At 39.0% G+C, this 17,448-nt stretch overlaps 1 protein-coding gene across 5 annotated transcripts in view; it reads left to right on the forward strand.

Moving 5' to 3' along the window:
- The first annotated feature begins 7,827 nt into the window (after positions 1 to 7,827).
- RBM41 (RNA binding motif protein 41) overlaps positions 7,828 to 17,448 on the forward strand; it is a 56,689-nt gene continuing 47,068 nt past the window's right edge. For 3 of the 5 annotated variants that reach the window (XM_030939470.1, XM_010373556.2, XM_030939471.1), the window contains exons 1-5: positions 7,828 to 7,911; positions 10,590 to 10,706; positions 11,298 to 11,490; positions 11,802 to 12,006; positions 13,885 to 13,956. In XM_030939470.1, the coding sequence (XP_030795330.1) occupies positions 7,904 to 7,911; positions 10,590 to 10,706; positions 11,298 to 11,490; positions 11,802 to 12,006; positions 13,885 to 13,956 (595 nt within the window). In that variant the 5' untranslated portion in view covers positions 7,828 to 7,903. The remainder of the gene's footprint in view (positions 7,912 to 10,589; positions 10,707 to 11,297; positions 11,491 to 11,801; positions 12,007 to 13,884; positions 13,957 to 17,448) is intronic. The other 2 variants (XM_010373558.2, XM_010373559.2) reach the window with 1 other exon arrangement.

Raw genomic sequence — 17,448 nt, forward strand, 5'->3', positions numbered from 1 at the left:
TTACTGTAGCCTTGTAGTATAGTTTGAAGTCAGGTAGTGTGACGCCTCCAGCTTTGTCCTTTTGACTTAGGATTGTCTTGGCAATGCGGGCTCTTTTTTGGTTCCATATGAACTTTAAAGCAGTTTTTTCCAATTCTGTGAAGAAACTCATTGGTAGCTTGATGGGGATGGCATTGAATCTATAAATAACCTTGGGCAGTATGGCCATTTTCACGATATTGATTCTTCCTATCCATGAGCATGGTATGTTCTTCCATTTGTTTGTATCCTCTTTGATTTCACTGAGCAGTGGTTTGTAGTTCTCCTTGAAGAGGTCCTTTACATCCCTTGTAAGCTGGATTCCTAGGTATTTTATTCTCTTTGAAGCAATTGTGAATGGAAGTTCATTCCTGCTTTGGCTCTCTGCTTGTCTGTTACTGGTGTATAAGAATGCTTGTGATTTTTGCACATTAATTTTGTATCCTGAGACTTTGCTGAAGTTGCTTATCAGCTTAAGGAGATTTTGGGCTGAGACGATGGGGTTTTCTAAATATACAATCATGTCATCTGCAAACAGGGACAATTTGACTTCTTCTTTTCCTAACTGGATACCCTTGATTTCTTTCTCTTGCCTGATTGCCCTAGCCAGAACTTCCAACACTATGTTGAATAGGAGTGGTGAGAGAGGGCATCCCTGTCTTGTGCCAGTTTTCAAAGGGAATTTTTCCAGTTTTTGCCCATTCAGTATGATATTAGCTGTGGGTTTGTCATAAACAGCTCTTATTATTTTGAGGTACGTTCCATCAATACCGAATTTATTGAGCGTTTTTAGCATGAAGGGCTGTTGAATTTTGTCAAAAGTCTTTTCTGCATCTATTGAGATAATCATGTGGTTCTTGACTTTGGTTCTGTTTATATGCTGGATTACGTTTATTGATTTGCGAATGTTGAACCAGCCTTGCATCCCAGGGATGAAGCCCACTTGATCATGGTGGATAAGCTTTTTGATGTGCTGCTGAATCCGGTTTGCCAGTATTTTATTGAGGATTTTTGCATCGATGTTCATCAGGGATATTGGTCTAAAATTCTCTTTTTTTGTTGTGTCTCTGCCAGGCTTTGGTATCAGGATGATGTTGGCCTCATAAAATGAGTTAGGGAGGATTCCCTCTTTTTCTATTGATTGGAATAGTTTCAGAAGGAATGGTACCAGCTCCTCCTTGTACCTCTGGTAGAATTCAGCTGTGAATCCATCTGGTCCTGGACTTTTTTTGGTGGGTAGGCTATTAATTGTTGCCTCAATTTCAGAGCCTGCTATTGGTCTATTCAGGGATTCAACTTCTTCCTGGTTTAGCCTTGGGAGAGTGTAAGTGTCCAGGAAATTATCCATTTCTTCTAGATTTTCTAGTTGATTTGCGTAGAGGTGTTTATAGTATTCTCTGATGGTTGTTTGTATTTCTGTGGGGTCAGTGGTGATATCCCCTTTCTCATTTTTTATTGCGTCTATTTGATTCCTCTCTCTTTTCTTCTTTATTAGCCTTGCTAGCGGTCTGTCAATTTTGTTGATCTTTTCAAAAAAACAACTCCTGGATTCATTGATTTTTTGGAGGGTTTTTTGTGTCTCTATCTCCTTCAGTTCTGCTCTGATCTTAGTTATTTCTTGCCTTCTGCTAGCTTTTGAATGTGTTTGCTCTTGCCTCTCTAGTTCTTTCATTTGTGATGTTAGAGTGTCAATTTTAGATCTTTCCTGCTTTCTCTTGTGGGCATTTAGTGCTATAAATTTCCCTCTACACACTGCTTTAAATGTGTCCCAGAGATTCTGGTATGTTGTATCTTTGTTCTCATTGGTTTCAAAGAACATCTTTATTTCCGCTTTCATTTCGTTATGTACCCAGTAGTCATTCAGGAGCAGGTTGTTCAGTTTCCATGTAGTTGAGTGGTTTTGATTGAGTTTCTTAGTCCTGAGTTCTAGTTTGATTGCACTGTGGTCTGAGAGACAGTTTGTTATAATTTCTGTTCTTTTACATTTGCTGAGGAGTGCTTTACTTCCAATTATGTGGTCAATTTTGGAATAAGTGCGATGTGGTGCTGAGAAGAATGTATATTCTGTTGATTTGGGGTGGAGAGTTCTATAGATGTCTATTAGGTCCGCTTGGTGCAGAGATGAGTTCAATTCCTGGATATCCTTGTTAACTTTCTGTCTCGTTGATCTGTCTAATGTTGACAGTGGAGTGTTGAAGTCTCCCATTATTATTGTATGGGAGTCTAAGTCTCTTTGTAAGTCTCTAAGGACTTGCTTTATGAATCTGGGTGCTCCTATATTGGGTGCATATATATTTAGGATAGTTAGCTCTTCCTGTTGAATTGATCCCTTTACCATTATGTAATGGCCTTCTTTCTCTTTTGATCTTTGATGGTTTAAAGTCTGTTTTATCAGAGACTAGGATTGCAACCCCTGCTTTTTTTTGTTCTCCATTTGCTTGGTAGATCTTCCTCCATCCCTTTATTTTGAGCCTATGTATGTCTCTGCATGTGAGATGGGTCTCCTGAATACAGCAGACTGATGGGTCTTGACTCTTTATCCAGTTTGCCAGTCTGTGTCTTTTAATTGGAGCATTTAGTCCATTTACATTTAAGGTTAATATTGTTATGTGTGAACTTGATCCTGCCATTATGATATTAACTGGTGATTTTGCTCGTTAGTTGATGCAGTTTCTTCCTAGCCTCCATGGTCTTTACATTTTGGCATGTTTTTGCAATGGCTGGTACCGGTTGTTCCTTTCCATGTTTAGGGCTTCCTTCAGGGTCTCTTGTAAGGCAGGCCTGGTGGTGACAAAATCTCTCAGCATTTGCTTATCTGTAAAGGATTTTATTTCTCCTTCACTTATGAAACTTAGTTTGGCTGGATATGAAATTCTGGGTTGAAAATTCTTTTCTTTAAGAACGTTGAATATTGGCCCCCACTCTCTTCTGGCTTGTAGAGTTTCTGCCGAGACATCTGCTGTTAGTCTGATGGGCTTCCCTTTGTGGGTAACCCGACCTTTCTCTCTGGCTGCCCTTAAGATTTTTTCCTTCATTTCAACTTTGGTGAATCTGGCAATTATGTGTCTTGGAGTTGCTCTTCTGGAGGAGTATCTTTGTGGCGTTCTCTGTATTTCCTGAATTTGAATGTTGGCCTGCCCTACTAGGTTGGGGAAGTTCTCCTGGATGATATCCTGAAGAGTGTTTTCCAACTTGGTTCCATTTTCCCCCTCACTTTCAGGCACCCCAATCAGACGTAGATTTGGTCTTTTTACGTAATCCCATACTTCTTACAGGCTTTGTTCATTTCTTTTTCTTCTTTTTTCTTTTGGTTTCTCTTCTCGCTTCATTTCATTCATTTGATCTTCAATCGCTGATACTCTTTCTTCCAATTGATCAAGTCGGTTACTGAAGCTTGTGCATTTGTCACGTATTTCTCGTGTCATGGTTTTCATCTCTGTCATTTTGTTTATGATCTTCTCTGCATTAATTAGTCTAGCTGTCAATTCTTCCACTCTTTTTTCAAGATTTTTAGTTTCTTTGCACTGGGTACGTAATTCCTCCTTTAGCTCTGAGAAGTTTGATGGACTGAAGCCTTCTTCTCTCATCTCGTCAAAGTCATTCTCTGACCAGCTTTGATCCGTTGCTGGCGATGGGCTGCACTCCTTTGCAGGGGGAGATGCGCTCTTATTTTTTGAATTTCCAGCTTTTCTGCCCTGCTTCTTCCCAATCTTTGTGGTTTTATCTGTCTCTGGTCTTTGATGATGGTGACGTACTGATGGGGTTTTGGTATAGGTGTCCTTCCTGTTTGATAGTTTTCCTTCTGACAGTCAGAAGGACTGTCTGTTGGTCTGTTGGAGATTGCTTGAGGTCCACTCCAGACCCTGTTTGCCTGGGTATCAGCAGCAGAGGTTGCCGAAGATAGAATATTGCTGAACAGCGAGTGTACCTGTCTGATTCTTCCTTTGGAAGTTTCCTCTCAGGGGTGTACTCCACCCTGTGAGGTGTGGGGTGTCAGACTGCCCCTAGTGGGGGATGTCTCCCAGCTAGGCTACTCAGGGGTCAGGGACCCACCTGAGCAGGCAGTCTGTCCATTCTCAGATCTCAACCTCCGCGTTGGGAGATCCACGGCTCTCCCCAAAGCTGTCAGACAGAGTCGTTCGCGTCTGCACCGGCCCCCGCTGCTTCCCCTGTTGGTCTTCAGCTGTGCGCTGTCCCCAGAGGTGGAGACTACAGAGACAGACAGGCTTCCTTGAGCTGCTGTGAGCTCCACCCAGTTCGAGCTTCCCATTGGCTTTGTTTACCTACTTAAGCCTCAGCAATGGCGGGTGCCCCTCCCCCAGCCTCGCTGCTGCCTTGCGGATAGATCGCTGCAGACTGCTGTGTTAGCAGTGAGGGAGGCTCCGTGGGCGTGGGACCCTCCCGGCCAGGTGTGGGATATATTCTCCTGGTGTGCCTGTTTGCTTAAAGCACAGTATTGGGGTGGGAGTTACCCGATTTTCCAGGTGTTGTGTGTCTCAGTTCCCCTGGCTAGGAAAACGGATTCCCTTCCCCCTTGCGCTTCCAGGTGAGGTGATGCCTTGCCCTGCTTCAGCTCTCACTGGTCAGGCTGCAGCAGCTGACCAGCACCGATTGTCCGGCACTCCCTAGTGAGATGACCCCAGTACCTCAGTTGAAAATGCAGAAATCACCGGTCTTCTGTGTCGCTCGCGCTGGGAGATGGAGACTGGAGCTGTTCCTATTCGGCCATCTTGCTCCGCCCCTCAGTTTACTCTTGATATTAGATGGTGAGTAGATTCAAGAGAAGATTTTTGGTTTTAACATCTTCTTCCATATCTTGGAATCATAACTGCTTCATAATGTAATCTTCAGAAGCGTGCCACAAACAAAGCACCTAAAAAGGACAAACCCAAAAAATGTGTCTCTGTTAAGAATGAGCTTCTGGATTAATTAAACTAACCTTGTTGAATTGTCAGAAAGACAAATGAGGCATATTTTTTGGTTTGTCATAAATTCTTCTAGGGGTAAAATTGTGAAATTAGGTAAGATCTCTGTGCCCATGTATAACATCTAGAGATCTCCAAGGCTTTGTATACACTGTCTGATGTCCTTTTAAGCTGGGGAGAAGGATGTTGGGGGAAACAGAATAGCTATTATTACACAGTTAACACGTTTGGCAGAATTAGAAATGGCCTGGTTTTCTTTTTAGTATAATTTTCTGAATGTCTTTTTGTACCTATCACTTGCATTGGTTACAGTTATACACAAGTATGTAGACTACTTCTTATGACCTTGCTTTCCAGTTGTAATTCCTCAGCTATGTGAATATGTATCTTAGCTATTCATTTTCCACTCATCCCACCTAGTGGATTTGCAATGTAGTGTGTATCATTTCAATATCAATAGGCTATATGTTTATTAGAAGTTGTACACAAGTTTGGTGTGATGGTTGGTGTAATATCTGTTCCACCCTTTGCCACCATCCCAGAGGATAAGCACACTAGCAACCTTGGTGTATTTTTCCATTTCCTTGTCAATTCCTTGTCAATGTATCAATTTGGACAGATTGGTTGAGCCACAAAATTCAGCTCTACCACCGTATAGGATTTACCTGGTGCAGGCGATGATGTGACCCCCATTTTGTTTATACTTATATTCAGTTCATGTTCTGTGCCAAAGCTACAAAGTGGTACATGTTATGCCTGCAGTCATTCACCTTTATGCTTCAAGAGCACAGTTATTTGCATATGATCGGTCTTAGGTAGCTCACCATGACATTTTCGATCTGATAGAAGTTCTCAGGACAGGAAATTCTACAATGTTTTTCAGTAGCTGCTTTTTGGTCCTTTGCTCTAACTTGAGCATGGCAATACAAAGCAGTTTGAATAAGTCTAAATCTACTGATTAACATTTGACTGTTTACTCATAGATTACCACTCAATCATGGAAGAACTTTAAAACCATACCTTTGTATATGCTTGACAGTCACCCTATTCTTAGGAGGTATCCCCATTTTACAGATCAGAAAACTAGCCTAGACCAGTTAAAGAAACTTACTGAAACCCACAGTCTAGTAACTTACCAGAGCAAAAATTCAAGTCCAGATTGCCTCTAAAACCCTGTTGTGCTATACTGTCAACTGAGAAGTGAGATTCAAATCCAAGTAGTATGCCCCGCCCCCCACCATTACCTACTATCTTTTCTTCTTTGACTCCTTGAGATGTAAGAGGGTTTCTCTTTAATTAAAAAGGTATTGACTAGGTAATGTAGTCATGGGTTCAAAATTCAAAGGGCACAAAAAGATACAGTGAAGAATTATTTCTGCCCTTGTCCCTCAGCCATCCAGTTCCCCTACCTGGAGGCATTCACTCATCATTTGTCTGTAAGTTCTCCCAAAGATATTTAGTGCATATACAAGCAAACACATATATGTAAGTTTTTAAGTGACTAGAGCTCCCCTTTTTATGCAAATAGAAGCATAGTATACACATGGTTCTGCATCTTGCTATTGCACTAACTATATTTTGGAGATTGTTCAGTAGCAGTTCGTAGAGAACTTCGTCATCTTTGTAACTGCTACATAGATTTTCACTGAATGATATATTTTCATAGTATGTTCTTGGATATTTTCATTTCTGTTTTTATAAACAATGTTGCAAGGAATGATAGTAGGTTAGAGGATATATAGTATTGAGGACTCTATTCATAACTGAATTGCTGCTTTAAAGGGAATGTACATTTATGATTTTAGTAGTATCCTCATTTGCCCCCAATAGATGTTGTACCAATTTATATTCCTACCACTAGTGTATTGAGAGCACCTGTTTCCCCACAATCTCAATAAAACAAGTGTGTTATCAAACTTTTGGATCTTTCCCAGTCTGTTAGGTGAAAAATGGTACTTTAGTGTACTTTTAAAAACAAACTTTAAGTTTTAGAACAGTTTTAGTTACAGAAAGGTTGCATAGTACAAAGTTCCACATACCTGCAACTCAGTTTCCCTTGCATAACTCTGATATATTTGTTACAGCTAACGAACCTTGTTATTAACTAAAGAGCATAGTTCATTCACATTTCCTTAGTTTTTACCTCATGTCTTTTTTTCTGTTCCAGGATCCCATCCAAGATACTGCATTACTTTAGTCATCATGACTCCTTTGGTTCCTTTTGTCTGTGACAGATTCTCATGTTTTTGATGACCTTGCTATTTTTAAGGAGTACTGGTAGTCAGTGCACTTTAAAATTTGTGAGATTGGACATCTTTTCATACACTTAAAGACATTTGCATTTCCATTTCTCGGAACTAAGAGCCCATGCTTTTAACCACTATACTATACCTCTTTCTTGATTCACCATAATTATCAATAAAACATTTGTGAACCTGAATACACACAGACTTCTGATTCTAAGTGGAGAAAACTCTCAAGTCTGTTACAGATAGAGGAGAACCATTAGTACAGGTGATATAGTCAGACTCGTGTCTGATGACTCTGGCTACATCATGAAGGATGAAGCAGAGGCTCGACTGGAAACGGTAGGTAGGCTGGATAAATCCTTGAAAGAAAAGCAGTGTTGATAAGAAGTTCAAAGGAAATTACAGAAGAGCCAGGAATTAGTGGTAATGAATGAGAGAATCAAAAAGTCAAAGGTGACTCGGTTTTTTGAGCTGTATATTTTGGGTCTTCTTTTGAACCTAGATGAGAAATTCAAAATAAATATTTGGACAATGTTCAGCATACCTGTCACTCGAGACCTACTTTCTCTTTCTTTTGCCATAGCTCAGTGCTACTACAATTCCCAGAGCCCCATGCTCCATCACAATCTTCTTAGAGTCCGCCGCGCGGAGTTCTGGGACTTGAGGTCCGCGGCCTATTTACGCAAGTTGGAGGTAGGGGCCTGTGGAAACATGAAGAGGTAAGGACTTGTCTAAAGAGCAGGCGGCAAGGGGAGCTCTGTTCTACCTTTTCTTTTGAAAATGGCTTCAATTGCTTTCTGGTTTGGGTATTGCACGTTCTCGGGATGCGATTTCGTGGGAGCGGGAAGACGACAAAGGAGACGGGAGGAGGGGAGACGGGCTGAACAGGCCTGCAGAGCGAAGGTCAGGAAGGGCTGCCACCGGGCCCGGCTGCTGTGGGAATGCTCTCCCGGCACGGGCCCCGGGAGCTGGCCGGGTGCTGCGGCCACGTCGTTTCACACGGACCCAGCTAGGCAAAAGGGTTTGAGGCTGACCAATTCCCGCGACGGAGATGAAGGTACCTCGGGCCAACCCCTCTTCGTCCTCCCCTACCTCCACCTCCACCTGAGAAAGGCTCGGGGCCAGCGTATTTATTTGCAACGTCTGTGTGTTGGAGACTATTTGCTCGGGCCCCGAAACCATATAGCGCTTTCCAATCTTAAAGTAAGGGAGCGGTACTTTGTTTCTAAATGTAGAGGACAGCACCAAAGCGGTTGGATTTTTGGGATGGGGGGAGGGGAGGTGGAAGGCATTGCTGGGCTCAGTTCCCCTTACTGGTCCTGAGGTAAATGGCCGCTTGAGCTTAAATGGCCACAGCCTCCCAACTATTGACAGGCTTAAATTAATTTTTAGATTCACGCTGCAAGTAGAATCATCACTCTGGAATAGTGCAGTGCGTTTAAAATTCTTACTGATATGTTTTCCTGCACTGTCAGTTCCTTGCATCTTTTAAAAAACCGTTTCTGACTTTCCCTGCCTGAAACTAACCTTTAACGTTTTTTTTTTTTTTTTACAGTATCTCATCCATGCAAAACAATGTATAATGTATATATACAGCTTAAAGAATAATAAAGGTTCGCATCCACTGCAAGCTTAAGAAATAGGACATTGCCAGTCCCTTAGAAGTCTACTGTGTCTTTTCCCTCCGTTCCCCCCTGAGGTGACCACTATCCGGAATTTTGCATTACTAATTCCCTTGCTTTTAAAAAAGCAAATAGTTTCTAGTACATATGAATTTATCCCTAAACAAAATGTTCCTAGTTTTATCTATTTTTCAACTTTACACAAATGGACACATATCATATGAATTTTTCTGTGACTTGCTTTATTTTTTTACTCAACATTTCTTTTTGAGATTCATGTGTGTTGATGTCTAGAAACTTTAAACTTAGTAAGAAGTTTTGGGATTCTAAGTAATAAAAAATTGAGATACTTACAATGAATTTTTTAACACCTTGGGCCTAAAGATAATTTAGAATTTTCCAAAATAGGGCCAAGTCTTTCTAGAGCCTGGGAATATTGTTTTTAATTATGGGTGTTAGTTTTTCTAGACTTTATCATAACCTCACTAGGAAAGAGCTATTTTATAAGCAAAGTATTTGATATTTGTTTTTTTTCCTGGAGTTAATTCATTTTTTGTATTTTTTAAAATAATCTGTTGTTTCATGCTTGACTGGCCCTGTTATTTCTTTACACTCTAATAAGAGTTTTTAATTACTTAGTTAGCTCATGCTAGCCATGGCCTAGATTTCTACACAGTGGTGCCCAGGCTATAAAAATGTTATGACCATCTTCATATTTCTTTCTGTATTCTCTCCTTGGAGATCTCCTCAGAGCTCCAGATCTTGTTATCACAGATGACTCAAGATTTATACATTCAGCCTCGGACTCTCATCTCTCATTTTCCCTTTAGCCAGTCACTCATGCTGTCTCTTCAGAATCATGTATTTGAAGTACTCCTGATACTTCATGCTGGCGTTTCTATTGTAAAAGGTACTAGACTCAACATGGCTAAACAATACTGACTTTCCCTTTCCCAAATCATTTATTCCATCTGGAGCTTTGGCTTTCCTTCATTGGTACCATTGTTCTCTCAGTTACACAGACTGAAATTTTGGGATTATCTTTGACTTCCTTGCCTCTGCTTCCAAAAGTCCTCTCTCATCTAACCCTTTCTTTCCATTTTCACTATTACCATTTCAGTCTAGACCTTCATCACCTTATACTTCACTAGTTTCATAACTAGTTCTTCTTGTTTCTTCCCTTTGAATCTCTATGGCATATTATAACCACATTCATCTGTCTAAACCATCACTTGCACTGTGTCACTTAGCTGCTTGATAAATTACTACTTCTCATTATCCTTCAGTATATATTACTGTCCCATTGTACTCTCTTTTCCTGTTTTCTTTTTCTTCATCACACACTTGTCAATGTCAGTGTAAGAGTACCATTCTGAAATCTTCCTGTACCACCTTTTTCTCCCAATTTTCTCTTCTGTGAATTTCTACTAATTTGGCCTATGCTTCTATGTGTTATTATTCTCTCCTCCCACCGCCGCCAAGGCACATGCACACAACACGTACATACATGTTTTTTCTCCCTAAATAGATTGTGACCTCGAGGATAGAGACTATGTCTTAAACACCTTTGACTTCCCTCAGTACGTAGCATAGCGCATTCTGTGTAGACAGGTATTTAGTAAGTGTTCATGGACTAAATGGTAAAGGGCAATGAATTGTTGGGGAAGTGTCTTTGAATAAATGGGGTCTCTAATGGTAGATAATATAGATAAGGAATATATTTTGAGACTCACATTCTCTACTGTGTTCTGTATATATTCTTGTATCTACTCCAGGGTAAACAGCTGTGTGAAGAGTGATGAGCATGTCCTGGAGGAGCTGGAAACAGAAGGGGAGAGGCAGCTGAAAAGCCTCCTTCAGCATCAACTTGATACTTCTGTCTCCATTGAGGAGTAGGTATTGATTTTGCAAACGGATAGTATCATAGAGTCTCACCTCCAGGTGACAGATCTCTCTTAAAGCCTAGATGGAATGTTCCTCTCCCACCTCCCTTTCTTTGTCAGACTTCAATGTATTAGGCAGAGTTTTGATTCTGTGTCTTTTCCTCTGGGAAGCCTCCCATATCTCACTAAGTCTGGGCCAAGTACCTATTTTATGTCCTACAGCATCCCGTATTTCCCTTAACATAGCACTTGTAACCCAATATTATCATTGCCTGTTTACTTGCCTCTGTTCCACTGTTTTTCCACAAAAGCAGGAGCCATTTTTATCTTTTTTTAAAGCTATTAAATCCTCAGTATCTAGCAGAGTGTCTGATGCATAGTAAGTACTCAATAAATATTTGTTGATTTAGTTTATTATTCCTGGATGAGGGGACTATTGATGGAGTTACATTTTGTTGCAGTGGTGCTTCCGCTTAGAAATAAGATGTAAAAGAAAATTTGCTAGTGAGTTTCATTGTACCTCTTACAGTGTAGAACCTCCATTTTTGTGAATGGTAGTAACCTCAAGATGTTCTTACTCTCCTCCTGCATATTTTGCAGATGTATGTCTAAGAAAGAGAGCTTTGCTCCTGGTACTATGTACAAGCCCTTTGGGAAGGAAGCAGCTGGGACTATGACTTTGTCCCAATTCCAGACACTGCATGAGAAGGACCAGGAAACTGCCTCTCTCAGGGAATTAGGGCTTAATGAAACAGAAATCTTGATCTGGAAGAGCCATGTTTCAGGTGAAAAGGTGAGTGGGGTAATTTTTTTGTTGTTAAGTTTGATTGTTTTTCTCCTTGAGGAAACAGCAAAATCTCTTCATTTTAGCATTGAGAGCCTTTTCATTTTTAGTTCTCACAAAACTGAACTTGGTGTCTGAATCTTCTTTGATTTTTAGAATGCAGACATTGGTAAAAGAGAAGCTGTTCCTTGACTTCTTAGCTAACACTTCCTGTAAACATTCATTTCTGGGCCCAGGTCATCTTTTTACTTGAGACACCAGATCATCAGGTTCAGGTTGTGTCCTCTATGATGTATGCCATCTCATTCCTCTGGTTTCAGAAGACAAGACTGAGGGCAACTCCTGAAGCAATACAGAACCGTCTTCAAGATATTGAAGAAAGGATCTCAGAGCGTCAGCGCATTCTTTGCCTGCCACAGAGATTTGCAAAGAGCAAACAGCTGACCCGGCGAGAAATGGAAATAGAAAAGTCTTTATTTCAGGGAGCTGATCGTCACTCCTTCCTTAAGGCTCTTTATTACCAAGGTATGTGATCCCCACTGACTTTGATATATTCTTTCACTGAGAGAAAGATTAAACGGCAGGGCATTAAATATGAAGAGTTAGTGAAGGGAATAGGGGAAAGACAAACTGTCACTACTTTTGAGGAATGTATAATACCATAAGAGGGACAAATATGTGCACAGTTAGTTGCATGACAACATGGAAACTATTACAGAGATTTGAATAAAATGCTGAGGTAGCGCAGAACACAGAGCATCTAAGTCTAGTTGGGGGAGTCAGAAGTTGACATTGATACTAACTCCTGATGGATCAACGGGCATTTGTCAGGTAAATAAAGGGGAATGGACATAAAAGATAGTAAATAGCAACAGGATTATGAAAGAACCTGGTGTGTCTAAGGAACAATGAGAAGTTTAATGTGGCAGGAGTAGAAGGAGTGGCAGGGAATGACAGGAGTTGACACTGGAAGGAAGAGGAGGCGAAGCTAGATTGTGAAGGGTCTTTAGGCTGGACTACAAATTAGCACAAAATATATAGATAAATAGTATGTGTCTTAACAAGAAGGATTTAGTTTGACAGATAAGTTTTGCTAGACGCTGTGGAAGGTGCATTGAAGTTTAAGAAATGGTTCCTCACCTTGTGCCAAGTATAGTCTGGTTGGAGAGATAAACATGTAACATTTAGTGACAATACTAGATACATTTGCTAAGTGTTGTTGGAGTTCAGAGGAGGCAAAGGCCACTGTGTATTGGTGTGATTGAAGAAGGCCTCTCAGAGGAGGTAAGATTTAAATGTTCTTTTAGTACTACCTATTCTTTAGAAAAGAGAGGTACTGACATGTCAATTGCAACAGATGGTGTGAGCGCTGTGTAGTATGCTTACTATGGAGGAGATGTGAGACAAGGTTAGAAAGGTAGCTAAAAATTTTGAACTGTATTTGGTGACTAGTATAGACCTACACAGAGTTAGTTATCAGTTAGTTTCAATATGATTGAAGGTTTTTGAACCAGAAGTAACATGATAAAAGCCATATTTGAAAATTATTAATCTGGTGGTCAATAAATAGGATTAGAGAGAGGAAGAACTGGAAGCAGGGAGAATGGATAGGAGATATTATAGTCATTTAGGCATGAAGACTTGGTCTAGAGTGATAGCAGTGAAATTGGAGAGAGGTAGGTTTATAAGGGAAGGACTAATAAAACTTGTTGACTGAAAATGAAGGAGGGAGGTCAATGGAGAGGTATGTGTCAAAGATAATCCAGAGGTTTCAAGGCTGTGTGACTTACCAATTGGCAAATTTAAGAAAACCTTTAGGGGGAAATTTTGAGGAAGGATGATTCGTTTGATTTTAAACATGTTGACTTTGTGAGAATGGCAGGATCATCAAATGCAGATGTTGAGGAGACAGTTGGAAATGCAGCAGTGAAGCTCAGGAGAGAGGTCAGAACTAGATATATAGAACTGGGAATCAACTCTCCTTAGATGACATGTTAAGGCCGTGAGAATAGATGAATGATTTGTTAGAAATAGAAAGACTATAGACATGGCAGAGCAGTGGTGAAGGAAGGAATGAATGAACAAATGAATAGCCTTTTGTGGAGAGACATTTAACATAAAGATTAAGAACATGGACTCTGGAGGCAGACTGCCTGGGAAAATCCTGGCTCCCCCACTTACTAGCTATGAGATGCTAGGCAAGTTACCTCTCTATGCTTCAGTATCTTCATCTGTAAAATGAGAATATTAATAGTAGCTATGTTATAGGGTTATTAAGAGGATAAGTGAGATAATACATGTAAATCACTTAGAGCAGTACCTGGTATTTGGGGTGGAGGGCGGGTGGTGTATGAATCTGTTCTGTTTCCTATCTTTGAAACTCCTTGCTTTAAACCTTCACAGCATACCACAAAAAGACAAGTGCAGACAAGTACATGACCTCAATGAAGAGGAAGATAAAATTAGGCACAAAAGGCAAGTCGAGAGTTTTCTTATAGTGTTAGATTTAGGAATGTAACCTAGGGTCCCAGTTGAGCACTTATTTAATTCCATATTCAGTATATGACAATGTTTATAGGAAATGATCCAGAAGGAGCATATTATCCTGATACAGAATATTAAAGAGAGGAGTTAGTAGAAGTTTTAAAGCTTTTACATTTAGTGCTGTTGTTCTTTCTCTATACTTTTAAGTTGTTGTGCCAGACATAAATTGACCTTAATGATTTTTAGATCCCATTTCACAAATAATTCTGAATATTTTTATTAATCAGTAAAGTATAATGATTGATGATGATATGATAGCTAATATTTTCTTACTTTTGAAATGAACTTCCAATAAAATTGCATGGGGCTCCTTTTTTGGTGTACAATTCTGTGAATTGTAAATCATGTAGATTCATGTAACCACCACCACAATCAAGAAAGAGAACAGCTTCATCACCTTAAAAAACTCCCTCATGCTGTGCCTTTATAGTCATTCCCAACCCACCATAATTCCTGACAATCACTGACAGTTTTCCATCACTGTAGTTTTATCTTTTAGAAAATGTCATGTAAATAGAATCATACAACATGTAACCTTGTGAGATTGGCTTCTTTCACTCAGCATAATGCCTTTGAGACTCATTTGAGTTGTTGGGTGTATCAATAGTTCATTCATTTTGCTGAGTAGCGTTTCATCATATGGACATTCCAAAGTTTGTTTATCCATTCACCCATTGAAGTGCATTTGGGTTGTTTCCAGGTTATGATGGCTATGCATAATATTGATATGAACATTCTTGTACAGGTTTTTTTGTGAACATAAGTTTTTATTTCTCTAAGGTAAATATCTAGAAGTGGGATTACTGGGTCATATGGTAAGTGTACATTTAACTTTATATGAAACTGCCAAACCATTTTCCAGAGTGGCTGTACCATTTTGCATTTTCACCAGCAATGTATGAGAGTTCTGGTTGCTCTACATCTTTGTCAGCACTTGGTATTGTCAGTATTTATTTTGGTTATTCCAATAGCTGTGAAGTGGTACCTCATTGTAGTTTTAATTTGCATTTCTTTAATGGCTAATGATGTTGAACATCTTTCATGTGCTTATTTGCCATCCTTATATCCTGTTTGCTAAAGTGTCTGTTCAAGTCTTTTGCTGTTTTATAATTGGGTTGTTTATTTTCTTCCTGATGACTTTTGAGAGTTCTTTGTATATTCTAAACACAATCTTCTGTTGGATATGTGATTTTCACACATTTTCTCCCAGTCTGTAGCTTGTCTTTTCATTCTCTTAACAGTGTCTTTTGCAGAGCAGATTTTTTTATTGTGGTAAAGTATCCATATCATAAAATTCACCATTTAAACCATTTTTAAGTGTGTAGTTCTATGGCATTAAGTACTTTCACATTGTTCTGCAACTATCACAACCATCCATCTCCAGAAATTTTTCATCTTCCCAAACCGAAACTCTGTACTTATTAGATACTAACTCCCCGTTTTCTCCAACCCACCAGCCTCTGGCAAGCACCATCCTACTTTCTGTCTCTATGAATTTGACTACTCTAGGTACTTCATATAAGTGGAATCGTACAATATTTGTCCTTTTGTGACTGGCTTTAGTTAGCATAATATCTTCAAGATTCATCTAAGTTGTAGCATGTGTCAGAATTTTCTTTTTAAGGTGGAATAATATCCCATTGTATGTATATAGCACATTTTGTTTATCTGTTGATGGATGCTTAAGTTGTTTCCATGTTTTAGCTTTTGTGAATAATGCTGCTACGAACATGGGTGTATAAATATCTGTTTGAATACCTGCTTTCAATTATTGTGGGTATATACTCAGAAGTGGAATTGCTGGATCACATGGTAATTCTACATGTAATTTTTTGAGAAACTGCCATATCATTTTCCATAGAGACTGTACCATTTTACATTCCCACCAGCAATGCACAAGATAAGAGTTCCAGTTTCTCCATACCCTTGACAACACTTATTATTTTCTTTTCTTAAAAAATAATAGCCGTCTTAGTGGGTGTGAAATGGTATCTTATTGTGGTTTTCGTTTCAATTTCCCTGATGATTAGTGATGTTGAGCATCTTTTCATATGCTTTTTGGCCATTTGTATATCTTCTTTGGAGATGTATCTGTTCAAATCTCTTGTCCATTTTTAAAATAAGTTGCTTGTTTGTTGTTGAGTTGTGGAAGTTCTATATATATTCAGTATATCAATATATACATTGATAATTATAAGATACCTGATTTGCAAATATTTTCTCCTATTCTGAGAGTTGCCTTTTCACTCTGTCCTTTGATGCACAAAGTTTTTAATTTCAATGAAGTCCAATTTGTCAATTTTTTTCTTTTGTCGTCTATGCTTTTGGTGTCATACCAAGAAATCATTGCCAAATCCATTGTTATGAAATGAAGGCTTTTCCTTATTTATCTTCTGAGAGTGTTATAGCTTTAGCTGTTATGTTTAGGTCTTTGAACCATTTTGAGTTAATTTTCGTGTATGGTATTAAGGTAAGAATTCAACTTCATTTTTTTCATGTTGATATTCAGTTTTCCCAGTGCCACTTGTTGAAAAAAGACTGTTCTTTCCACACTGAATGATCCTGGCACCCTATTCAAAAATCATTTGACTATATATACCTGTCTTTATGCCAGTACCACACTGTTTTAATTACTGTAACCTTGTAGTAAGTTTTGAAATCAGGAAGTGTGAGAACTCCAACTTTGTTCTTTTTCAAAATTGTTTTGGATATTTAGGGATCGGTTGAGATTCCACATGAATTTTAGAATGGATTTTTCTATTCCTGTAAAAAATATTATTGACATTTCGGTAGGACTTACATTGAATCTGTACATCACTTTGGTTAGTATTGACGTCTTAACAGTATTGTCTTCTAATTCATGAACATGGGATGTCTATTTGTGTCTTGTTTCATTTCTTTCAGCAACATTTTGTAGTTTTCAGTGTATAAGTCTTTTACCTCAGAGAAAATGTTTTCAAGTCTTCTAAAATCTTGTTCATCAGTTGATCCTTTCATGGGTTGCTTTTTATGTATGTGCATTTATGTGTATCTAAGAACTCTACCTGTTCATGAAAAAGATATTTTCCTGTGTTTTCTTCTGATAGTTATATAGTTGTACTTTTTACATTTAGATCTATGATCCATTTTGACTTGATAATTATATAAGGTATGAAGTTTAGTTTAAAGTTCACTAATTTTTTTTTTTTTGGCTTCAAATGTCCTGTTGTTTTAGAACCAACTGTTAAAAGAGTATCCTTTCTCCATTTACTTGCCTTTGCATTTTTGTCAGAAATCAATTGGCCACATTTGTGTGTTAATACTTAACCTCATAATTAATGGTGAAAAGTTGAAATTCTTCTCCAAAGATCAAAAATAACACGAGGATGTCCACTCTTTCCACTTCTATTCACAGTGGAATGAAATTCAAAATAAATAACAGAA

The sequence above is a fragment of the Rhinopithecus roxellana genome, chromosome 10 (genome assembly GCF_007565055.1).
Source record: "Rhinopithecus roxellana isolate Shanxi Qingling chromosome 10, ASM756505v1, whole genome shotgun sequence".
In the NCBI taxonomy this organism is placed as follows: Eukaryota; Metazoa; Chordata; class Mammalia; order Primates; family Cercopithecidae; genus Rhinopithecus; species Rhinopithecus roxellana.